At 37.4% G+C, this 26241-nt stretch overlaps 1 protein-coding gene across 2 annotated transcripts in view; it reads left to right on the top strand.

Moving 5' to 3' along the window:
* Positions 1-3377: 3377 nt before the first annotated feature.
* Mthfs (methenyltetrahydrofolate synthetase) overlaps positions 3378-26241 on the top strand; it is a 53857-nt gene continuing 30993 nt past the window's right edge. Inside the window, exons 1-3 of one of the 2 annotated variants that reach the window (XM_076848730.1) lie at positions 3866-3890; positions 4569-4626; positions 9275-9536. In XM_076848730.1, the coding sequence (XP_076704845.1) occupies positions 4621-4626; positions 9275-9536 (268 nt within the window). In that variant the 5' untranslated portion in view covers positions 3866-3890; positions 4569-4620. Of the gene's footprint in view, positions 3621-3865; positions 3891-4568; positions 4627-9274; positions 9537-26241 lie in introns of those variants that run through there. The other variant, XM_076848729.1, reaches the window with a different exon arrangement.

The following is a 26241-nucleotide window of genomic DNA, read 5'->3' as shown; positions in this document are numbered from 1 at the left end:
CTTTGATGAACTCCAACTTACCTATTTTTTTCTTTTGTTGCTTATATTTTGAGTGCTATTGGCCAACACAAGATAATGAAGATTTATGCCTGTTTTCTTCTAAGAGTTTTATTGTCTTAGTTCTTATATTTGGGCTTTTGCTATATATTTGCTATATATTAATATTTGAATATGATTTTAGGTAGAGGCCCATCTTTCTTCTTTGGCATGTGGACACTCAGATGTCCCAGCACCATTTGTTGAAAAAGACTATTCTTTCCTTATACAGTTATCCTGAGCACTCTTTTTTTTTAATTGGTTGTTCAAAACATTACAAAGCTCTTGACATATCATATTTCATACATTTGATTCAAGTGGGTTATGAACTCCCATTTTTACCCCGTATACAGATTGCAGAATCACATCAGTTACACATCCACGTTTTTACATATTGCCATACTAGTGTCTGTTGTATTCTGCTACCTTTCCTATCCTCTACTATCCCCCCATCCCCTCCCCTCCCATCTTCTCTCTCTACCCCATCTACTGTAATTCATTTCTCTCCCTTGTTTTTTTATTTTTTCCCTTTCCCCTCACATCCTCTTATATGTAATTTTTATAACAATGAGGGTCTCCTTCCATTTCCATGCAATTTCCCTTCTTTCTCCCTTTCCCTCCCACTTCTCGTCCCTGTTTAACGTTAATCTTTTTCTCATGCTCTTCCTCCCTCTGAGCACTCTTCTTAAAACACCAGTTAACCATAATTGTAGGGAAAGATCCCTTAACCTTAGATTTCCCAATCCCCAGAACTGTAGACTGATGAATTTCTGTTCATTATAAATTACTCAATCTCAGGTATTGTTAGAATAGCAAAATAAGAGTAAGACATTTAGTATTAGGGAAAGTGGTCCTTTGTCTATAGCACATGTTGCAAATATTTTCTCCCTGTTTGTCAGTTGTCTTTTTGCTTACTTTTTATGCCACCCCAATTTAAAATACTTTTGTCATCAAATTTATCAAACTTTTTTATCTTTTATTGCCTCTGGATTTTGGGTCACAGTGATAAAACCTTTCCCTATTTTGAGGTTAAAGAGGAATTATCCTATGTTCTTTTAGTAATTGTATAGTCTCAGCTTTTACCCAAGACTCCCAAAACAATGTGGATTTTTTGTATGCATAGTGTGAGCAATGGATGTAATTTTATTTTTCTTTTAAAAATATAGCTATTTAGTTGTCCCAGCACCATTTATTAACAAGTTCAAGTGTGCCCCAGTGATTTAAGATGCCATCATTATCAACTATTAAATTGCCATGTAGCAGTGGAATGGTCTATTTCTGTACATTCCATTCCATTTCACTGGTTTCTTTGGACATTCAACTCTTTCAATTACAGAGGCTTTATGGTATGTTTTAATGTCTGGAATGGCTAGCTCCCATTACAGTCTTTCAATTACAATGTTAACTTTTTTTTTTTGGTGGTCCTGGGACATTTTACTAATGAGCTATGCCCCTGGCCCATTTTATTTTTCATTTTGAGACAGTTGTCGAGACTGACATTGAACTTGCAATCCTCCTTGTCTCAGACCATGGATTAGCTGGAACAACAGGTATGTTTCAGGTTTCACTACACTCAGCTCCTTTTTTTTTTTTTTTTTTTTTGGTACCAGGGATTGATCCTTCTAAAACTTATTCATTGGATTACTGGTGTCAACATGTGATGGGGGTATAAATCTGATGCACATGGACTCTTCTGTATGTCCACTTTTTCCATTGTTACCATATTATTTCCTCTCAACTGGGGTCAAATACCCACTTGGTTTCTCCATTTTCTTATCATCTGATTCTGGAGAGCTCTTATGGTAGGAGCAAGTTCCAATTTTTCTACAATGACAGTATTGTTGAAGTCTAGACTAGAATGAACAGGGTAACTTATTGAAGTCCTGAGTTTTTCAGAGGTGATGAGACATCCTGGTCTAAGAAGGGCAAGTCACTTGCGGCATCAATGTCCTATCCAGTCCATAGAAACAAACCCACTGACTGAAAAAAAAAAGAGAGAGAGAGAGAGAGAGAGAGGGGGGGGGAAGGCACTGCAAGTGTGTTTAACCTCCTTTAACCAGTAGAAGTTAAGTTTCCAATTGGTACCATATATATTTTTCAATCTGGCCTGCTAATGGACAGTAGGCTGTGCCTTGCTCTGAGGTACTCTGTGGTGTATATAACAGTAGTTTTCAGGTTGTGTCCAGCCCTTAGTCACTCCATTTTATAAAACAGCAGATTGTCATGAGCTACTCCATATTGAATACAAAGTAGAAAGATTCTAAAACTTGTTTGTACAAGTAAACAATCACCAGCTGCAAGCACAATAATAAGGCACAAACTGATAAGTAAATTGTGCTAATAAAAAATAACCACCTGTGAATTTACTGAACTACATCCAAAGCACATGGACACATGGACATATCAAACCCATATCAGAAAAACCAGGCCTGTGAGCTTATCAATCTTACCAGATGCAACTCCCTCACATAAAAAGAGAGGCACCTAAGACAGTGGTGTGGAATCACATCCATCAGACAATCTACTGAACACATCAGGAGGTTGACAGGCATTGAAAACCCAACTCCACCCCCAGGACTTCAGCTTAGCTTGATTGTCCTGCTTGATATGGCTGGCCCACTTTGAAACTGCCTGTTGTCTGCCCCCGTGAAGAATAAGTTCTATCCCCTGAAAGCTCTGCACCCAGAACTAGTTCTTAGGCTGGTTCATAAGCCACCTGCAGTGATTTTTTTGAATGAGTATATGCTCTGCCTCTGTTCTTCAAAGGCCTCTTGCAACCCTGGGGTCACCTAACCCTTTCATAGCCTTTCTTGTAACACACACACACACACACACACATAATTTGGTAGAATATGATGTAATTAAGACTGAAATGGAATAAGAGAATTTGTGATTGTTTCAGTCATAACACCAAGAGAATCAGGAGATTTTTTTTTTTTTTTTTGGGTGAATTAAAGCCCATGAAAATGATGTGGCTTTTCACTTTGTATTCAATAAACTCTGACACTGTGGAAAGACACAAATATGTCTGGTTTACATTAATGGCATAGCCTACCGAGAACACCGGCCTTAGCCTTGTTTTTAACTCCCTTCATTGCAGTAATGCACTACAACAGGTGAGTACCAAATCGGGGTGTATTGTGAGCTGCCTGTGGAGCACCCCTCGCAGTTGTATTACCATCTCTGAAGGGGTGAAGAGTTAGGCCGCGTCGGGCTACACAACACCATCCTGGCAGGGCCAACAGAGCATACTGCCATTCGCTATCAAGGGCCCCGAGAGGGGCGGGGTCTGTCCATCAGGCAGCGCCGAGGCTGGGAGGCGCGCAGGGGGCGTGGTACCGGCCTGCGATCCGCAGGCAGGGGGCGCGCCTCGCAGGGTCCTGCTGCCCACAGGTAGGCGGATCCAGCTGTGCTCGACCAGGGGCGGGAGCCGAACCAGAGGACGCCAGCGGGCTGACTTCGGCGGGATGGCGGCGGCAGCCGTGAGCGGTGCCAAACGGAGCCTACGGGCCGAGCTGAAGCAGCGGCTGCGGGCAATCAGCGCCGAGGAACGGCTGCGCCAGTCCCGCCTACTGACCCAGAAGGTGCGAAGCCCCGGGGTTGCTCACGCTACCGCGGACTCACTGGCCGAATTCCGCTTTGCCCGGGCTTGCGGGTCCACGCAGGCGCAGCACCTTGAGCCCGCGCACGTCCCCTCGGGTGCACGCACGTTCCCCGGCGCGCGCACGCGACACTCACTTCTCGTGCCGTGGAGGCGCTGTAGGCTCAGTGGCTACAGTATGAGAGGAGCCCATGGTGTGGTGTGGAGTCGTGGAACTAATGAGGAAGAGGGAGGAGGCGTAGTTCTTAGGATGGTGAATGAGAACTTCTGAATGGGGATAGTGGAGATACTGAGGTGAAACCAGGGCCAGAACACGAAGTTCCGGTGAAGGAGATGGGTGGACGATCCCAGCGCTGAGGTTCCTTGAGTCTTAAGGAAAATGAGCCGCGGCCTGAGAGGCCAGGCATGTCAGTAACAGGATCAGAGAAAGATGCGTTTAGTTCAGTCCAAGGCACACCCCAAGAGGGTGCGGAGGTGCCAAAGGACGGAAGACAAGGTGAATTCTCCCCTGTCACCACGTGGACGTCTGGGGCTGTCTAGAGCCTCCAGGCCTACTGTTTTCCTGTCGCAGAGTGGGTGAACAGTCCTTTTTTTGAATTCATGAGGAAGTGATTATCCTACTCAGGCTTCTCAAGAAGGTAGGAAGCAGAAGAGAGGCATAGGAAAAATGAGGTTCCCCTTTTGTTTTATGACTTTGTCTAATTGACTTGCTGTACATTTTCAGTTTGCTATGAAAAACTTAATAAAGTGACATTCCCACTGTCGTGAAAGCATGCTTTAAAGATGTTTGGGAGGCTAGTTTTTGTTGTATGCAGGAGGGGGGCATCAATGCCCAATGAATAAGTATATATTAGTAATTCCAAGTTAAACTAATGATTTTTGCCCCTTCCCCAGTACCCTATCTTATGATCCGTTATTTTCTCAAATTCAGGTTTCCTATGGGGTAAAGCCTTAAAACAAGTACACACATTTCATCTTAATAAATGAAGGTATGCATGAGGGAGTCTGTAGATGTTAGTTCATTCAAATGGAATGATTTTAGCTAATATTACGAAGGCATATCTAGGTGCTTTAGTAGATATTGAGAATACCGAATCTTGTCCTTATATTAGTTGCTTAAAATTTAGCCAATTTATTCACATATTGAACACCACTATACACTTTGCTATGTACTGGGTTGTAGGAAAGAGAAAGATAATTGTTGCTTTAAAGCAATAGAGAATATGAGAGGAAACATGAATTGAAAATTATAATGCAGTTAGAATACGCTGAAGGTAAATGTCAGTGTTGTGGAAACAAGCCTTTGACAGGGGATTTGGAAACTTGAGATGAACTTTGAAGTATAGATGAAGTTTGTTAAGTGAAGGAAGGGAAAGATGGGGTGGGGAAACATTTGCTGAGATATGTAGGCAAGAGAGGGCAGGGCATATTTAAAATAAGCTTTGGAACTACACAGATCTGGATTTAATCTGGCGCCACTCCTTTTTAAAAAAAAAAAAACTGCTTATATATTAGACAAGTCCCCTAATCTCTCTGAATATGCTTGAAGTTCTGTTGTGAGATTGAAGTGGTGTATAAGGAATGTATTCAATATTTTTTAATAGCTCCTATAGGAGAATATGTTGGTAGCATTTGGATAATGGGTTGGGGAGGGAAGACAGAAAAAAAAAATATGGAGACCAGGAAGGGGCTGTTTTGATAATTTAGGTGAGAGATAATAAAGACATAATCCAGAGGATGGGCAGTGAAAAATGGGGGAAAGGAGATAAGTGGGAGATTGTGTAGTGAGAATGGGCAGAATTTGGCAGCTGACTGGATAGAGGTTAGACAGTACTGAAAGGAGAGGGTCACCATTCCAAAGTTTAACATTACTGAATTTATAAGGAATGTAGGAGTTAGAGTAGATTCTGGAGAGGCATAGGGAAAATAAATTCAGTTTTTTTGTGTGTGTGTCCACAGAAGTTTTTTTTTTTTTTTTTTTTTTTAAATAGGGTCTTGCTGTGTTGCCTAGATTAGCCTTAAATTTCTGGGCTCAAGCAGTTTTTCCTCCTCAGCCTCCTGAGTAATGTCTGTAAATTATAATTCATAAACTCTATTTGGAAATAGTAGATTTATAGAGGGAGAACTACTGGCAGCAACAGAGTGACAACTAAGAACTGGCATCAAAGAAGGAGAGAGAAAAATTTAAAAAACCATATAAGCACATGTACACATACAAGGACTTTGTTTCATGACTCTTATTATATGCAGTGAACTTTAATATTTTCCTTTATATGTCATTTAAAAACACTGATTATAACTCACTAATTATTTCATGGCCAACCAATGGATCATGTCCTGAAACATTGGTGTACTGTGACTAGAACAGTGTTTTGCCTTAGTGAATTCTCAGTAAAGGTATTATTAAGTGATGTCTTTATCTGAATCATAAAAAAAATTATTAGCATAGCACCTTTTTTATAATTTAAAAATTTTATAAGGAAAGTAATGTATGGTAAAGAAATTCAACTTTATGTTTTATTTTGACTTTCTAAAATGAGAAAATTAGTACCTCTTTTTCGCTTTGTTTTTAATATTATTTGCCAATTTCTTTGACCTATTTGATATTGTCAAGTTTTAGATGTAAACTATTTTCTGTAACTGTAATGAGTCTACTGAGTGATAATTGTGGCTTATTTCCAAACTTGAAATTTTGGTGAATAGTACTTAAGAGTATTTTTGTTTTATAGATTATATTCACAGTAGAACCAAGTTGTATAATTGAATATATAAAAAAAAAGAATATATAGTTTTAGCTCACTAGATATGTGTGGTTAAGAGGATTATTTCAAATGTTGATACCCAGTATATTCTCTTTTACTCTGCTCAAAACCATGCCACATTTTAACTTTGTTCCTATTTGGAACCCGTATCTAATTTAGCTCTGTATATTTCCAGGATTTAAAAATTGCCTTTATTTTTACTTTTTGACAAACAAGAGTATGCCTTTGTCTTATCCATAGATTGTTTTTCATTTTGCCTGTTAGAATATAGATCCACTTTCTTTTTCAAGGCATCCTAGCCCCTGTTTCTTTGTGATCTGGTTGTACAGCCGTTGCCTTGGAATTTCTGCTTACTTTTCTGCTGAATTAGGGCTATTTTCTGAGTTTAAATTTTTTTTCCTTCTTATTACAGTATATCCTCAGGAAAAAAATCTATGGGGGTGGGTAAACTTTTTATTGATTTTTGCATTACAATGTTTTACCCTCATTGATAATTTGAATTTAAAATTTAAAATTATTTTCCATGTCATGTTCAATGCTTATAGCCTCCATTCAATCTAGATTGGCATCTTTATTCAATTTCTTTTTCACCTTTGTGGAATTCTTTTTAATTATTTTTATTTGTAGATGAACATAATACCTTAATTAATTAATTAATTAATTAATTTTTATATGGTGCTGAAGATTGAACTCAGTGTCTCACATGTGCTAGGCAAGTGCTCTACCACTGAGCTACAACCCCAGCCCCACCTTTGTGGAATTCTTGTTAATCAGATAATAACCTTAGGTTGGTTTTCTGTGTCTCTTTACATTTTTCTCATTTTTCCTATTTTTGCTTATATCCCCTTCTCCAGTACTCTCTCCTAAATTGTTTTTATTTTGCTAATCATAATTTTAATTTCCAATGATTATTTCATAAATCTCTGATTGCTTTCTTCCTACAGCAGTCTCTTGATAGTTTACAAATGCAGTTATCTTTTTTAGTTTGAGAAAACTAAGTAGAGTTAAAAAGAACAACAACAACCACAACTCTGTTCTTTAACATATCTCAGTTTTCCATTGGGCTATCCCCACTCACTCCCCTTTTATTCTTCTACTTTGTATTTTGGCTTCCAAAAGATTTGTTGATCCTTTGTAGTGTGTACTTATTTATGGATGAAGTTGTATTAGCTTATGGGATTTCCTCTGTCTTTAGTAGTCACTTTGGTGGAGAGCTTAAGGGAGGAATATCTTCTCTCTCACCTGTATCCCTGTTTTCAGTGTTGTGATCTGCTGTTTTGTTTGTAAATACTGTCCCATCCACTCTCTGTCTTACAGGAATTATTCAATCCTCTATTCTCTTATTCTCAGTTCTATAATGGATTGTTTTCATGCTTCTTTGCAAAGGGATTTGAGGAAGAAGATTATATGCAAAGTCTCACACTGCATTTTTTTTTTCACACTGCGTTTTAACTGATCTTTCTTACTGCTTATTCAGCTCTTGCTTTTCTATATTCTGCATTTTAGAGAACAAGAAAGATAAATTCTGTTCATTCATTCTTTTTTTTTTTTTTTTTTTTTTTTTGGTGATATTTGGGACTTTATGCATGCTAGGCAAGTGGTCTACCAGTTTTTTTTTTTTTCTTCTTCTAATTTTGAGACAGAGTCTTGCTAAATTGCCCAGGTTATTATTTTTAATGAGTTTTCATTCTTACAGGAGTGGTGTGCCAGAAAAGGTAAAAGAATCAGTGATCCTTCTGCCTCAGCCACCTGGCAGCCAAGACACACAACTTTCTCTTATAGCACCTGAATGCCAAAAGCCTCAGGCTTGCCTAAAGTCTGAGTTTCACATTTCCATTTTTCTTTGCCTGTGTCAGGTCTCAGCAACTGTGCAACTTTTCAGAAACCAGGAGTTAACTTACTTCCTCAGCAGTAGCTGGCGTTTTGTATCTACTTAATTTTCCTTTTCCTCTTTTTAATAGCAATAACTTGACTTTCTATGCTTGTGTATTTTTGCCAGTCATATTTATAAGAGGCTTTTGCAATGTTTTTCTTGGCTTGAAGGACAGGGGAAAGTAGAAAAAGAAAGGAGAAAAAAAAGAGAGCTAAGGGCCAACATCTGAGTCCAAGTTCCTTAGATTGTTGACTTTTTTATGATTAACAAAGCTCAGCCCCCTTCTCCTGCTTGATGAATGATTCAGCTGAATATGGATTCTTTTACAATGACCCCCACTGCCATCTTTATTGACAATTTAACATTCCGTAAAATGGAATGTTGTGGGGGTAGAGGGGCTGAGAGAGAATTATAAGGCGTGACCTTGGGGAGCTTATGAACTGGTTCAGAATACTACATTTGGAACTAATAGATAATTAGTGATCAACTCATGACAATACAGAATTAAGTGTTAAGTTACCTATCAACAGTAGATGCAGTGAGGCTCTGCAGAAGTTAGGAAAAGTTAGGGCTTGATCTGTGCTTTAGTTTAGAATTTAGAAGAAGAGAAATTGACAATACAGGGAGTGAAGTTTTGGGGAGCCAAGGCTCAGAAATAGAATAAAACAAAGACTTTAGGGGAAGCATGTGATATGACTGGAGATCACTAAAATGGGTAAGTGGGGTCAAAACTGAAATTCTCAAGAGATGATGACTTTTTAATGAGTTTTCATTCTTACAAGAGTGGTGTGCCAGAAAGGGTAAAAGAATCAGAAGTCTTGGTCCTGAACTAAAAGTCAAGTTTCAGGGCTTAGCATTGTCTAGCTTATTATACATTCTGCTTTCTTTTGGAAAGTTAAAAGAAGTTGGAAAAGGCTGAGAGAGAAGGGAGAAACTCTTAAAAGTCTCTAGTTTTTTAAAGTATAAACTTAGAAATTATAATTGCTGTCATTTCCTGTTTAGGTGATGGCCCACAGTCAGTATCAGAATTCCAAAAGAATTTCCATCTTTCTGAGCATGCAAGATGAAATTGAGACAGAAGAGATCATCAAGGACATTTTCCAACAAGGCAAAATCTGTTTTATACCTCGATACCAGTTCCAGAGCAACCACATGGATATGGTAAAATTAGAATCCCCTGAGGAAATTTCTTTACTTCCCAAAACATCCTGGAATATTCATCAACCTGGTGAGGATGATGTTCGTGAGGAGGCTTTGTCGACAGGTGAGTCTTTTGGTGTTAGAATGGATGTCTTAGGATGTTGTCAGCTGTGATGAGATTTTAGATCTCAGATCCACCTGTTATGTTTGGGTCAGGGGAATTGTTTTTCATCTATGGATGAATTTGTATTTCACTTATATTTCAAAACACCCATATTACCTGGGTTAGGATATGGTACCTTCTGTAAGTTATGAAGTATCAACTATAATAGTAAGGTATCAAGCAAGGTATTGTTTTCTCATAGGTGCTTGCCCTAGATTTATGGGTTGAGTAATTTTACCCTTTCTCAAGTTTCAATTATAGTCTGTAGGCTAGTAAGTGTATTATTATTAATGCTAGTGCCTTTATATATCCTATCAACTACCCTCTGGGCATTTCTACTTGTATGTCATGTGGGTATCTCAAATGCATCATATTCCAAACTGAATCATCTTCCTTTCAATCCTGACTACCACATACCAATCTCAGTTCATGGTACCATCAGCCATCCATTTGGCTATGCCAGAAATCTTAAGTTCTTGATTCTTCTTTCTTTTGTGCCCTACATGCATTCTGTTGCTAAGTTTAAGATGCCATAGTCTCTTGCCTGGGTTACTGTAACACCCTCTAACTGTTCATGTCTACTTCTTGCATCCTTTCCTCCCTCTCAGTCCACTATCTCTACATAGTAATTTATTTATTTTGGGGGGTGTGGTTGGTACTGGGGATTGAGCCTAGAGCTTTACACATGCTAGGCAAGCACCCTGCCACTCAGCTACATCCCCATAGTAATTGAAACAAGATATCTAAACATCAGTGTGATCTCTTCTCTTGCCAGTTCATAGTCTTTTGGTGACTGCCTGCTGCCTTTAGGTGAATAAACACTCCTTTAACGAGGCTCTTCCTGATCTTGGTCCTCCTTATCTTCCATTTTCATGTTTTTCAACACTTGGACTTCATAGTGTTAATTTCACCCACTCTGAGTATACTCAGTTTCTCAATTCAACTCTGCTTTCTCTACTGCTGGCTCTTTTGGTAGCAAGCTTTTTTGTTTATTTACTTATTTTAAGGAAAACCCACGAAAGGCACAAGGAACAGACTGAAAGAAAAGTTATGCACATTGTCATTGTTACTGCAAAAAAGAAGCCCTATCTTTTGCAGTAATTTAAATTTACTTTTTTAAATAAGTAAATTTATTTTTAAAATTTTGTTATATATGGAAGCAGAATACATTACAATTTATATTATACATATAGAGCACAGTTTTTCATACCTCTGGTTGTACACAAAGTAGAGTAACATCATTCATGTCTTCATACGTGTACTTAGGGTAGTGATGTTCATCTCATTCCACCGTCTTTCCTATCCCTATGCCCTCTCCCTTCCTATCCCTCCTCTTTGCCCTATCTAGAGTTAATCTAATCCTCCTATATTCCATTGTGTGTAAATGCCACATTTTCCTATCCATTCATTTACTGAAGGGCTTCTAGGTTGGTTCCACAGTTTAGCTATTGTGAATTGTGCTGCTATGAACATTGATGTGGCTGTGTCCCTGTAGTATGCTGTTTTTCAGTCCTTTGCATATAGACCGAGGAGATGGATAGTTGGGTTAAATGATGGTTCCATTCCCAGTTTTCCAAGGAAACTCTATACTGCTTTCCATATTGGCTGCACCAACTTGTGGTCCCACTGTATGAGTGTACCTTTTCCCCTACATCCTTGCCAACACTTATTGTTGATTGTGTTCTTAATAGCTGCCATTCTGACTGGAGTGAGATGAAATCTTAGAATAGTTTTGATTTGCATTTCTCTATTTACTAGAGATGTTGAACATTTTTTCATATATTTGTTGATTGTATATCATCTTCTTAGAAGTGTCTGTTCAGTTCCTTGGACCATTTATTGATTGGGTTATTTGTTTTTTAGGTGTTTAGCTTTTTGAGTTCTTTATATATCCTAGAGATTAGTGCTCTGTCTGATGTGTGTGTGGTAAAAATTTGCTCCCAAAATGTAGGCTCTGTATTCACCTCACTGATTGTTTATTTTGCTGAGAAGAAAGCTTTTTAGTTTGAATCTATCCCATTTATTGATTCTTGATATGAATTCTTGCACTATAGGAGTCTTATTAAGGAAGTTGGGGCCTAATCCAACACAATGGAGATTTGGGCCTACTTTTTCTTCTGTCTCTAGTTGTATTCCTAGGTTCTTTATCCACTTTAAGTTGGATTTTGTGCATGGTGAGAGAAAGGGGTTTAATTTCATTTGGTTGCATATGGATTTCCAGTTTTCCCAGCACCATTTGTTGGAGATGCTATCTTTTCTCCAATGTATGGTTTTGGAGCCTTTGTCTAATATAACTGTAGTTATATGGGTTAGTCTCTGTGTCCTCTATTTTGAACCATTGGTCTACAGGTCTATTTTGGTGCCAATACTATGCTGTTTTTGTTACTATTGCTCTGTAGTATAGTATAAGGTCTGGAATAGTGATGTTACCTGCTTCATTCTTCTTGCTAAGGATTGCTTTAGCTATTCTGGGTGTCTTATTTTTCCAGATGAATTTCGTGACTGCTTTTTTGATTTCTATGAGGAATGTCATTGTGATTTTGATTGGAATTGCATTAAATCTGTATAGTGCTTTTGGAAGTATGGTCATTTTTATAATATTAATTCTGCCTATCCAAGAGCAAGGTAGATCTTTCCATCTTTTAAGGTCTTCTTTGATTTCTTTGTTTAGGTTTCATTGTATATATCTTTCACCTCTTTCGTTAAATTGATTCTCAAGGTTTTTTTTTTGAGGCTATTGTAAATAGCATAGTTTTCCTCATTTCCCTTTCAGAGGATTTGTCACTGATGTACAGAAATGCCTTTGATTTATGGGTGTTGATTTTATATCCTGCTACTTTGCTGAATTCATTTACTAGTTCTAGAAGTTCTCTGGTGGAACTTTTTGGGTCTTCTAGTTATAAAATCATATCATTGGCAAATAGTGCTAATTTCTTCTGGTTCTTTATGCATACTGTTTTTAGTCCATGGCTGCTTAGGAGATTTTATTGTTATTAAGCAGTCAAAGAGCTGCAAGTAAAATAAGCTAAAGGTGCCTGTTTGTATTATAAAGCCTCAAACTCATCATAGAAGTGTATATTCTGATTAAGACTTAAAAGAAATTTCATCACAACTTTATGCAGTCTTATACTAATATCTGTTTCATTCAATATAACGCTATGCCTTATAAAATCAAAATGGTAGAGCTGGAGGTGATAGGGTTAAGGACTTATCAATTTTGTTACTTTAACTTCTCCTGTATTTTCCAGTCTTGAGGTTTGCTAATTCTGAGGCATGAAAAGCATATTCAGATCTACATCCTTCATGTCTTTTATCATTAGACCAGATGAATGTCAGCATTATAAAACTCTTTTGTGTCTTCAGGGGGAAAGATTGTAAGCAATTTGATTACAGTGAGACAATAAGGGAATATAGCATATCTTGCAGGGGATGGGGGGAGCCCAAGTTTATAAGATAAGGAAATACAGGAAGTTTTAGGCCTTGACATTGCTCAAACTTAAGCTACTTCTCTAGACTCCCAGGTTCTAGGACAGAGCTCAGAGTATGTTCCCAATCTGGCTGACTATGTAAACTGCTCCTCTGGTGCTTGCATTATTTCTGTAATGTACTTGCTAAATGAAATTTTGCATGGTTTTCTCCAATAACCAGTTCCTCCAAAGGCAGCTCGTTCCTGTTAGAATAGCTCTGTCCTTTCTACACTGTCTTCCTTGGGTTAAACTAAAATATGTTCTTTTGAACTTTTATACATTTGTTCATTCCATTCAAGTCCAACAGTGGGAAGAGCTTTAACTTAATTTTTAAGAGATTGGAATAAACTCAGTTCAAGTCAGTGAGCTAAATTATCCATATATATATGTTTTTTAGCATATAGGAGCTGTTCAGTAAATGATAACTACTATTTTTTAAGGAAAGCAAAATTTTGCTAGCCAAGGATTTCATGTTTTAATAAATTTCCATCAGATATTTTCTGAGCATGTGTTTTGTGTCAGGTGCTATTTCAGATTTAAGGTTCTGGACCTCAAGGGACTCACAGTCTACTGGGATACAGAAATTGTATATTAAAAGAATAAGTATCCCAACCTGTAGTATATGTCAAATATAAGTGTCAAATGAAAAGTCACTGAATATTAAAAACACAGAAGTTTGGAGATTGATCCTGAATTTAAAAAAGGCTACACCCAAAACTGGTTGTTAATTTTTTTCTCTTCCATGGTGTTTATCCATGCTGTATGTGTGATAGCTATGCTATATTTGTGATATCAGTGGCTTTATTCCCATGCACTTTTCTTTGTAGATACTTGCAAGCTGGGTTGCAGAGGATGGGGATTATACTGAAGTTTCTTGCCATTGCAGTCTGGGGGCCTAAGGTCCCCAATGTTGTTTATAGAAACGTTGAGTAGGCAGTTCTCTGCTGTTTGTTATCTCCTGGCATCACACTCTGCACTGTGGATTTTTACTAGCATCAGCAGCTTAGAATGTGGCAACTTCAGTGCTAAAGCATAAATCTAACTTCACAGTGTTTGGGACAAGCTGATCAGAGCTCAGATTGTTCTCGGTGTAGCCTTTGTAGTCTGTTTATCTTTTTTGTTTGCTCATGTTATCTCAGCTTAGAAAAGAGTGAGCTTTGGTGTTCTCAGTTGCAATTTTAAGTTTCTAAGTAAAAAATTTATTTTGTATATAGCAAAATAAGCCAATTAGCAAATGAAGTAGAGGGACTGCCTCTGTACTGAAGTATCTTCAAAATGAGGGATGCTTGGGCAATTAGAGTAATCAGGTATCGTTCCATTGAGAGTATATAATCTGATTCAACCTGGCTTATGCAAAAAATGGGATTTTATTGGTCCAGAAACTGAAGAATCCTAGAGTTGTGTCATTAGAAGTCAGTCTTTCTCTTTTGTCTCTGCTTCCACCTATGTTGTCTTCATGTTGTAAGGCCACATGGTAGTCCGTGGAGACTCAGGTTTCTACAGCATCTTTATTGCTAGCAGTCCTAGCAGAATAAAAGCAAGTCTGTTTTCTAATAGTTCCAATAAATCCTCATCCTAACTCTGATTGAACCAAGTGATCATCCCCAAATTAATCACTTATGGCCAGGGATATGGAATAGACTGATGGGCTTATGCTTGAATCTCACATGCCCATCCCTGACCTGTTCTCTAGGACCAGGGAGAAAGGGCTTGTTGATGGACTTATACTGGGTTGTATGTCCCCATTTCTGCAGCCTTGCTCAAACCGTGGAGCTAAGGGTCGAGTGAGAGTGATTCACCACCTGAAAATCCCATGCTATTTCCAGAACAAACAGGGATGGATACTAGAGAATAAAAAATCAAGTTCACCTATGCTTCCATTCATTTTTGAAATGATATACTCTAGCAGACCCTTGTAGTCATAGCTTTGTCAGTAATGATTTTAAGTTTCTGATCTTTCTGGAGGCTTTATGGGAATTCATATCTATGTGTGGATATATAAAACTTAACCTAAATAGATGATCATTATGTGCACTTTGTCATTTTCTACCATAATAGTTTAAAGTAATTAAATGGGACAGCATCAAGGACAGTTTTTGAATATACCCTTCTAGGCTGATTATGATCAGTACTTTTGGGAAGGTTAGGATTGGTTGACTTCATTTCTTTCTTTACTAGGGCTCCATGACATCTGTAAGAATTAAAGTTAATGTGTATAGATTCCATCAAAACTTTTGACATAGTCATGATTTCCTTAAGGATAGACAGAAGACATTTGGATTACACAATAACACTTTATTCAGAAAATATTTCCTGAGCATCTAGTCTGTGAGAGGTATGATGGAATACAGCAGGGAATGAAATGGAGTTGGTCCCCAGTGTTCTGGAATTAACTAACTGGTCATCTTCATTGAGGCAGGGTTGTATACTAGCACCGTCATAGGTCTCTTTCCTCATGCTGTCCTGTTCAACTTCTGAGATATCCCACTGTCCCTTAATTTCAATACGTTGGATTCATTCTTATCATTCTCTTCATGTTTTTTATATTTCTGTTACTAGTCAGTGTGTGAATATAGGATTATCCTCACCCCTTTTTTACCCATCCAGGTATCAAGTATTGCTAGATTTTTCTTTGTGGTGTTTTTATCACCTGTGTCTCTCTAATTCCAGCCATCCTTCTTCAACAGTTTTGATTCTTCATATCTGTTCCATTGGAATAAACTTCATATTGGTTTCCTGGCCAAATTAATTTCACACAAATACCTTTCTGTGCAGGTTACCTACACTGTTCTGAAAATTTGGGATAATGACAGGCCCCATTCACTGTGTTGATGAGAGGATGAAGTATAATGATGTGTGTAAAGTGTGCAGCACAGTCTGATTTGTTAGGGATCAGTGAGTTATTATTAATACTAAGCAGTAAGTATTTTCCCTGGCTGCCTCCAATACGCTAAACCCTTGCTTTTTTAATCCTAACATACTTGGCACTCATCCTCATGATTTATTAATACTCCTTGGGAGCATTTCCTTTTCTTTGCAGATAGATTTAGTATCTTTAGGACTTCTTCTAAGTCATTGTATCATGGGGATCTAGTATTACATGGTTTGCACTGTAGTCGTTCAGTAAAAGTTTTCTGAAGTGAAGCTAACATTTATTATGAATTCCAAGAATATTTATACAAATGCATATACTTTATAGCTGTGAAAGAAAACCAGGATTTAAAAAATTATAAGCAGAGAGGGAAACTTCAAAAAGTATAGCAGATGCCATGACATTTTTATTTGGTATTTGTGAGTAAAACATTAACATCAATCCAGGTCTGAGCCAGGCTTGCCTGGGGAAATAGCCTTGATATTTTTCTTCCTGTAGTGTGGTTTTGGGAAAGCCTTAGAGTTAAGATGAATGTGGAGTGTTGTATTTGGCTGGCTGTTGGTGCTGCCACATCTGTGTTGGGAGTTGGCATGTGAGCTTTGGATCTGTGAGACTAGAGCTATATGAAAGATCAGTGGGAAACAGAGGCTATAGCTTGTGTCAAGGTGACTCTGCTTTGGCTCTTGCTGCACAGTGGGGAGCAAAATATGCCATGTACTCAGGTAGTTGCTGGACCCTGGGTGGGATGAAGACGGCGTACCTGCTGTACTTCCTGCTTTGTATTCTTCTATAAGGCTAAGTACCTCTGGTGTCACCCAAGATTCAAACACCACTGCTACACAAAGGACTTGTCACATGTTCATTAGAATTTTTCTGTTTAATTTTTACTAAGCCAAGAAATGAGTAGTTATAGATCTTACATGGTTTGATATTTTGATATGATTACAGCACCAGCTCATGCTGTTACTGGAACTGGAGTTTCTAAACCTTGAACATGTGTGTCTTTTGCTCATCAGAAATCCTCCTCATTGATTTTATTTGAACTTTTGAAATAAATTATCCTAACTAAAAAATAAATTAAAGCAGTTTGGAATGTGTTTTTGCACATTACATCTGCCATGGCAGGAGTTTTGGGTGACTTCCCTCTCTGGACAATTGAGAAAATTGCCTTCAGATTTAGGCACTGTGGGAGGCAGAGCCTTACTGTCCTTGCAACATCTTCACTGTTCAGATGGGATAACTGCACTGCAGGGAGGTCAAGTGACTTCCCCAAGTTAATGAGAGTGTGAGGTCACTCATTTCTCCTGTTTTCCATCCCAGTGCCCTCTGAAGTGCTATCTCTTTTCTTTACACCTCATTCATTAAGGTTGCTTTTCTGCCTGAATTTTCCTTCTCTTTCCTGATAGCACACTGCATTAGAATCATCATTCATGGAACAGGTACCCTTGATAGTTGTATACATGGGAATATTATTATATTTTCTCAAGGAAGAACATGTATTGAGCCAGATGTGTCTAAATACACTGGTCATGAAGTTAAGCTTCCCCCCCCCCCCCCAGTCATTTTGTACTCAACAAAATACACAGGAAAAACAACTATGGCTTTCATTTATAAAGGGCCTTTCATTTGAATGCTAAGTGTACCCATGATAGGCTTCCTTGGACCTGATCCAAAATTGTCTATTTTATCTTTTGCAGCAGGAACTTAAGAATATATTCTCATTTCAGAGAGTGGTAATTTACTTCTTGTTAACTCCCAGCCCATTAAGATTAAAAGATACTTCCTTGGGGTTATGGCCTATTATTCTTGCCAAAATGGGTTATCCTGCTAAATGTTCTATTCAAGCATAATGATTCGTTGACTGTGCTATTGAACCCTTAAATATCTTTAAAAGAACTAACCCAGGTGACTTAAACTCCCTTCATATAGAACTTCATTCATTTAAACTGCTTTTCCAAATCAATTTTTATTTTATTACCTTTAATTGAAACATTAAATTTTCTATTAGGTTTATGTAGGTTTTTGTACACATTCAATTCAGAGAAGTGGCAGAATTTTTAAGAGAATTCTGAATTAGAAAAAAAAAATTGAATAAAATGAGTTATAATGTTCTTTTTTTCCAGAAAAGTGAGCTAGGGATTTTTTTCCATTGAAGTATCAGGACAAGATATGATTTCAAGGATTTTGTCTCCATAAATGAAATTTTACCTTTGCCTCCATTGACCTGTGCAAACATAGGGGTCAAGTTCTTTGTTGTAGGTTATTGCAGTGTTTGCCTAACTGGCCACATTTTTTCAAATTCCTGCTGAAGTGACCTCAGTTCAACTAGATTGAGTTACTCCACCACTTGAAAATGCCTTCATTGCCTAGAAAATAAGTCCAGGTTCTATTGAAAGATTCAAGGATGAGGAAAAGAGGTGCTTTAAAAATTTTCCTTTCTGTTTTTGGGAAGGTCACTTTGCCTTTGCTCACCCATCTTTTTTCTCTGCCTGTTGTACTCTTAATCATCCTCAAGGTTCAGCATGAGTATTGCTTCCTTCAGAGGACTTCCTAGATTCCTTCATCAGATTTAGGTACTTCTTCCATTGTATTTTTCTCTGTGTTATTATCCAAAGTCCCATGTGTTGGAGGCTTGGTCCTTAGCTCATGGCACTATTGAGAGGTGATGAAGCCTTAAGGAGTTGGGGCCTAGTGAGAGGTCTTAGGTCAATGGGGGTGTGCCTTTGGGACCCTGCTTTCCTTTTTCTTTTTCCTTCTCATATCCTGGCGTCCTCACCATGAGGTGAATTGCTTTGCTCTGCTACACACTCTCTACCCTGGTGTGCTTCTTTACTGCAGAACCAAAAGAAGTGGGTCCACGAAACCATGGACTGAAACTTCCAAAACTGTGTGCCAATAAATCTTTCTGCTTTATAAGTTCATTATCTCAGGTATTTTGTTACAGTGGCAAAAGCTAATATATAAAGCATATGCTTAGTAATTATATGTTAAATGAAATAGCTGTTTGCAATTGAAAAGAAATTCAAACATAATAACATATAATCATCAATGTTTATTTTTTGTGCTAATTGTTATCTACAAGCCACATAGGTATTGGTTATTTATATAAAAAAATGAGAACATGCTAATACTAGTCTCCTCTTATCATTGGTTTTATTTTCTGTGGTTTTATTTGCCCTTGGTCAACTGTGGTCCTAAAATATTAAGTGGACAGTTTTTGAAATAAACATTTCACAAGTCTTAAAATGTACATCGGGACTGGGGTTGTGGCTCAGTGGTAGAGTGCTTGCCTCACATGTGTGATGCACTGGCTTTAATTCTCAGCATCACATATAAATAAATGAATAAAATAAAGGTCCGTCAACACTAAAAAAATATTTTAAAAATGTACATAATTCTGAGCAGCATAATGAAATCTTCTGACTTAGTTTCTGTCCCACCTAGGATGTAAATCATCCTTTTGTCTAGGTTATACATGTTGTATACACCGCTTGCCCATTAGTCCCTTAGTAGCTGATATGTTTTCCCACTGTCTGTTCAGTACTTATGTTCAAGTGACCCTTATTTTACTTAATACTGGTCTAAATGCACAGAAGTGGTAATGCTTTGGCAATTCAGATAAGCCAAAGAGAAGCCCTAAAGTGCTTTTTTTTTAAGTAAAAAGGCAAAAGTTCTTAAGGAAAAGGAAAACAAAACAAAGCAAAAACCGACATATATTATGATTGCAGAGATCTGTAGTTCAATAAGATTTTGATAGAGAGCATGTTCATATAACTTTTTATACTATATTATTATTATATATTAATGTTAGTCATTATTAAATTCTTGCTATGTATAAATTATAAGTTAAACTTTATCATAGGACTTTATGTATAAGAAAAACCACAGTATATGTTTGGTTTGGTACTATCTGAGATTTTGTATATCCACTAGGGGTTCTTTAAATGTTTCCCCCACTGATGAGGGGGACTATTATATTACTGTTGGAGGATGTAAGCAGCAAACTGTGATATAGGAATTGAACAGAAACAAAAAGTACCTTTTTGACTGCCCATGTCATTCCTTTGGGTTAAAACACTCAGATTCTCTATAAAATTTTAAGTGCTCTTTGGGTATAGTGATACAGGCAGCCATAAGAAGTCCTTAGCTGAAATAGTTTATCAGATTGTCTAAATGAATGTTTTCAAACTGAGCCATGAATCATTAGTAACTTTTAAAATTCAATTCAGTAGCATTAAAACAAACTAAATGAAAAATAAAACGAGAAAGAAATAGGAAGGAAACTTTTAGTTGAGGGTGGGGCGGGATGATAGTGGTAGTGGTGGTGGTGGTGGTGGTGGTGGTGGTGGTGGGTGGGTGGGCAGGGTGGGAAGAGAGTGTATCAAACAGATTGTGGTGTTTTTCTTGCAGTAGGTTCCAAAATGTTTTAAAGCCACCTCCTCCAAAGGACATGAATCTCTTAGGGGCCCTAGCAGTGGGCACACATGGAGCAAAAGGACAATCCTGGAACATTTTCAAGTGTAATTTTGGTGAAAAAAACCCCACACAAACCAAGTCCCACGTTATTTATAAAACAACATAATCACATATATAATACGTAGTAGAAGATAAATAAAACTCATGAATTTTAAGGACTAAACATTTGAAGGTAAAGCACATTATTAAAACAAAACCAACTTGGGCTTTGTGGGGAAGCTTATACAGAACCTCCAGGGATTTCAGCCTTCTCTGCAGTTATGTGAGCAGGAAAGTTTGGGAATTATTGTTCATTTCAAAAACAATATTCACTTGAGAGAGGAAATTTTTTGTGTTAAAATTTTTAATACACCGTTTTAATTCCTCTGTTGATTTTAAGTTCTATTTTATTTATTTTTAATCGTTCTTTAAGGGATTGCATTTTATAATTTAGCACATTCTGCTTCAGATCAGTATTCACCTATTTCCAGTAAAATATAGCAATTTTGCTCTTATGTAATTCCATTCCCCTGCTACTATTTGTGTTATTCTTTAGTAATGTGAATTACATCTACATATACTATGATACTATAATACAAGATAGTATTATAATTATTGCTTTAAAAAGGTCATATGTTTTGAAAAGAGAAAAAAATAATCTTTTTTTTTTTTTTTCTTTTTCTTGAAGTGCTAGGGATCAAACCCAGGACATCACACATGCTAGGCAAGTGCTCTACCACTGAGCTAATCCTTGGCTAAAAATATGGTCTTTTTATCTTTACTTTTCCAGCTGGGAATGTAGCTCAGTGGTAGAACACTTGCCTAGCATGTGTGAGGCCCTGGGTTCCAGCTCTAGCAACACACACACACACACACACACACACACACAGAAAAGAGAGAAGTCAACTGGTCATTTTTTGTTGTTGTTTCTTTCTGTTATCCTGAATGATTTTTCTCTTTGTCTTTTAGCAGTTTGACTATGATGTATATGGCTGTGGATTTCTTTCTTTTTTTAATCCTATGTGGGATTTATTGAGCTTCTTAGTTCTGTAAGTTTAATGTTTTTCATCAAATACAAGAAGTTCTAAGCTAGTATTTCTTCAAATTTTTGTTTTTTTGTGATGCTGGAGAAAAAAATTTTTTCTCCTGTTCATTTGCTCTTTTCCTTCTAGAACAAAATTTCCATGTGTATTGATTTGCTTGATGTTGTTCTATAAGTCTGTGAAGCTCTGTTCAGTTTTCTTAATTCTTTTTTGAGTCAGGGTCTTGCTATGTTGACCAGGCAGAATGATGGGACTCTCAAGTAGCTGGGATTACATACATGCACCACCATGCCTGACACTATTGTACATAGTTGCATCATTTTTTTTTATATTCTTCAGAATGGGTTATCTCAACTTATCTATCTTCAAGTTTACTGATTCTTTTCTTTTTTAAATGTTTAATTTTTAGTTATAGTTGGACACAGTATCTTTATTTTATTTTATGTGGTGCTGAGGATCAAACCCAGTGTCACACGCATGCTAGGCGAGGCTCTACCTCTGAGCCACAACCCCAGCCCAAGTTTACTGATACTTTCTTCCTACTTTTAAGTGCCTCTAGTGAACTGTTTATTTTGCTTATTATACTTTTCAATTCTAGAACATCTATTTGGTGGTTCTTCTTCCTTGTCTTCTATTTCCTCCTCCTTCATATCACTGTAAGGAAATGTTTAAGAGAGGAACTTTTGAATTTGCAAACAAGTGGTATGTGGAAGAGATGCATAATATAGTAATAGTAATAGTGCACTTTTTTTCATTGTTTACTATTGCCAGGAACTGTGCTAAACAAGTTTTCTTCATTACCTTATTTAATTCTTCTATATCCTGCAGAGACATTGGTGCTGTTAATTCCTAGCTTCTTTATTTTATAGATCAGAAAAAAGACTCAGATAAAGTATTATCCTTGGTCACTCAACTCATGATTGGCATAAAAGAGATTAAGACCCAGGTCATTTTGACATAAGGCTGAGTTCTCAACCACCACATCATATACCTAAAGCTGGAGTCTGGCACCAGAAGATATTACAATGGACTAAGATAGTATGATGAGGACTGAAATTTGGAGGGTCCTAAAGTCTGGTCCTCTTCTGCTGTTTTTTACCCCCCTCTTTGTTTCCTGGAGGATGTACTACATACCCTTCAATATTGACTGCATCCTATTACTCAGCCAGCTCTGGTTTCACTGAGAGAATGGACTGGGCCTCCATGGCTGATTTTTCCCCAGTGTTCATTCCCATGGTAAAAAGGCATCCTTCCCCACATGACATTTCCCTGTTTAAATAGGCATGGTCTCTGAGCCCTATAATACCAGAGAGTTCTACGGGCTCCACAGCATTACCCAATTACAGAATTAGATCAGAGAAAATGGAATTTCTTTATTATAGAATTCTTAATGATCTCTGTAGAGATTAAAGCATAAAAAAGCTGTGTTTAGTTCAGAGAATTATTTTTATTAAATTGCAGAATTTCTGTTTGGGATGCCTATTAAAATGAAATGAACTACTTGTAATTTAAACATTTTTAAATTCTAAATTTAAAACATTTTAAATTTTATTTTATTTTTATTTATTTATTTTTTTTTGTGTTACTGGGAATTGAACCTAGGGTGCTCTACCACTGAGCTATATCCCCAGCCTTTTTATTTTGCGACAGGGTCTTGCTAAGTTATATAGACTGACCTGAAATTGTGATCCATCCATCCATCCATACATGCACTACCACTCCTGGCTTAAATTTTAATTTTCAATAGCATTTGAAGTCAAGATTTAATTTTTCTTTCTTTTTTTGACCAAGAATTTTAAACTGTCACTTCAAACATTATACAGATTTTCCTGGAGCTTACTATTTCTGGCCTTTTTTTTTTTTTTTTTGCAGTCAGTGTAGCATTAATATTATCTTTGAGAATATCCATGGTAATTAATTGTTATCATTCAGCAAGACTAAAAATGAATGATTAATTACCAAAGAGGTAATGAAAGAGGATAATATGGAAATTGCATAGTGATTTAATATTTTTACTTTTTACTTTGAAAAGTGTTTTTTTTTTTTTTTTGGGGGGGGGTGGGGTGGGGTGCGGTATTAAACCAGTGTTTAACCACTGAGCCACATCCCAGCTTTTTATTTTTTGAGACAGGGTCTTGCTAAGTTGCAAAGGGCCTCCTAAATTGCTGGGCTGGTCTCCAACTTGGGATCCTCCTGCCTCAGCCTCCTGAGTCACTGTACCTGTCTAAGAAGATTTTGTTTTCTATAGCAAGTTAGTTGTTATCATAAAGTACTGGATGAGTGTGGTGTGTATTTTTTCAATCAGGAACTTGCTCTGTTGCCCAGGCTGACCTCAAATTCTTGAGTTCAGACTGTTATTAAGTGGGGTCTGAGAAGGTTCCCCAGAAGGGAGAAGGGGACTTCAACTCAACCCTGGCAGGTTCTTGATTTATTCCACAGAAAGGAATTTCAGAATGTACCAAAAGAGGCACAAGCAGAGATTGATTTGGGAAAGCAAGCAATAGAGCAGGAGGCCAACTCAAAGGAGAGGGAGTGCAAGTGCTTGAGACTGGGCGATATGCATCTGGGGGAACTTTGTAAATGGTGTGCACGAGAGGTACTTGGGGTCACATCAGCTTAAATGAACTCATTTCTCAATTCTTCTGATCATGGAGCACAGAGCTGGTCACAGTGGTCTGGTTGTTTGTAGAATCTTTAGGTTGATGTTATCTAGTTAATAGCGCTTGGACTGTACTCATATCATGGGTCTCTAACAATATATCTTTCTAGGCTTTATTAAATTGGTCTAAAAATACATGTGTAAGCTAACAAGATGTGTAGGTGCTAATTAACTTACTTCACAATTTGTTTATTTTTGGTTCTTATAAGAATTCTGGCCTGTTGAAAATAGGCTTGGGGACCTAGTGTTGAAGATAAGGGTGCTCCTTGAGTCTTTAGATTTAAAGCTACAATTCTTTTTCCTTGCCTGTTTGTCTCCTTTCTGCCTATCCTTATTTCTTCTGTCCTTCCTCAAAGCCATCTTCCTACCTCAGCCTCCTGGTGCCTGGCTCCCTATTTGCTGTTTTAGTCAATGTTCTCTTCTTCCAGAAAAGTTACAGGAGTATTATATTCCTAATGTTTTATAACTGGCAAGTAATCTAGCCTGGTGACTCCTGGCTTTAGAGTTCACTGAAACATTTGCAGATTTTTCAACTGCCTTGTTTTCTTCCTAACTTCCAGCTGAGATTAGCTATACTAAGGGATTGGGGATTATAAGGGCTGAGTATAGCCAGGTGGGCAGAAGTTGCAGTGGGCTGTTGGTGTTGATAGGGTAGTGGTGGTAGAGGCAAGGACAGGTCAGGGCTGTGGGAGACATGTAGACCTTGAACATTTGAATGAAGACCAGGAAGACAAGAAAGTATGTGGAAAGGGATTTAGAAGGATGCAGAGATCAAGTCTAACTCTTCCTCCTCTCCCTGATGACCTTGCTTTCCTTTCCCATCTCTCCCTCCTGCCCCATTTTTTTTTTTTTTTTTTTTGGTACTGGGGATTGAACCCAGGGCCACTTAACCACTGAGCCACATCCTCAGCCCTTTTTTTGTATTTTATTTAGAGATAGGGTCTCGCTGAGTTGCTGAGGCTGGCTTTGAACTCATAATCCTCCTGCCTCAGCCTCCTGAGCTGCTGGGATTAGAGGTGTGTGCCACTTTGCTTGGCCCCACTGCCCCATTCTTTGTCTTTCCTTCATCTTCTCTTTCTTTCTTTCTCTTCCTATCATCCCTGACCTATTTTTTTTTTAACATTTAAGCAATTAATGTTTTTATCTTTGTTGATTATTGCCTTCCTGCTGTCCTATGATTTGTTTTTTCCCCTGACTTCTTATTCATTTATTTTCATTCTTTTCTGTTTATTAACAAAATTTCATTGTATTATATATATATATGTATATATATGTATGTGTATATATATGTATATATATGTATGTATATGTATGTGCATATATATATGTATATATATATGTGTGTGTGTGTGTATACACACACACACACACACACATATACACACACACGTATGTGTGTACTACTGGACATTGAAGGGGTTCAGTCCCAGAATCATCTACCATGGTTACATCCCCACCCCTTTGTATTTTTTATTTTGAGACAGGATCTTGCTTAATTGCTGAGGCTAGAACTTTTGATTTTCTTGCCTTAGTCTCTGGGATCACTGGGATTACAGGTGTGAGGCACTGTGTCTAGTTCTTCTATTTTATATTAATAGTATTGGATGCTTTGTTGCCTCAAGAGATACTTAGAATAATTTAAAAATTTACTAAAATGTTTTGACCACTTTATTTTGTGGCCTTGGAATAAGAGATTGATACATACAATTTATCACTTTTGGAAATGATTGAAATTTTCTTTGTGGATTGATATATTTTGGTTATTTCAGTTCATTAGGAATTACATAGGACTGTAAGAAGCAGAAATACAGTGAAATAGAGGCTTAAACAAGGAAGGAGATTATTTATAATTTCTTTTCATGCAATAAGAATTTCAGTGCCAGGTGTTGGCATTGGTCTCTTAGCTCAAGCATGATACCAGTGTGATCCGTGCAGTTTTTGGCTTTTCTTTCACAGTTGAATTGACTGGAGACCTTAGCAGTCATTTTATATCCGTAGTGGGCAAGGAGAAGGAAGAATGGGCTGATGACAGTGGTCTAATGTCAATTGTGCCCACTTTAAGGAACTTTCCTAGACACCCTTGCATCTCATTAGCTTGCACAATAATAGAGCCTATCAATAAGGGAGATTGGGAAGTTAGTTAATTTTAAACAAATCATAAGTTTGTTAA

This window comes from Callospermophilus lateralis, chromosome 3 (assembly GCF_048772815.1).
Source record: "Callospermophilus lateralis isolate mCalLat2 chromosome 3, mCalLat2.hap1, whole genome shotgun sequence".
Taxonomy (NCBI): Eukaryota; Metazoa; Chordata; class Mammalia; order Rodentia; family Sciuridae; genus Callospermophilus; species Callospermophilus lateralis.
Note: the sequence above shows the minus strand (reverse complement) of the source record. Positions and strands in the feature narration are given on the sequence as shown.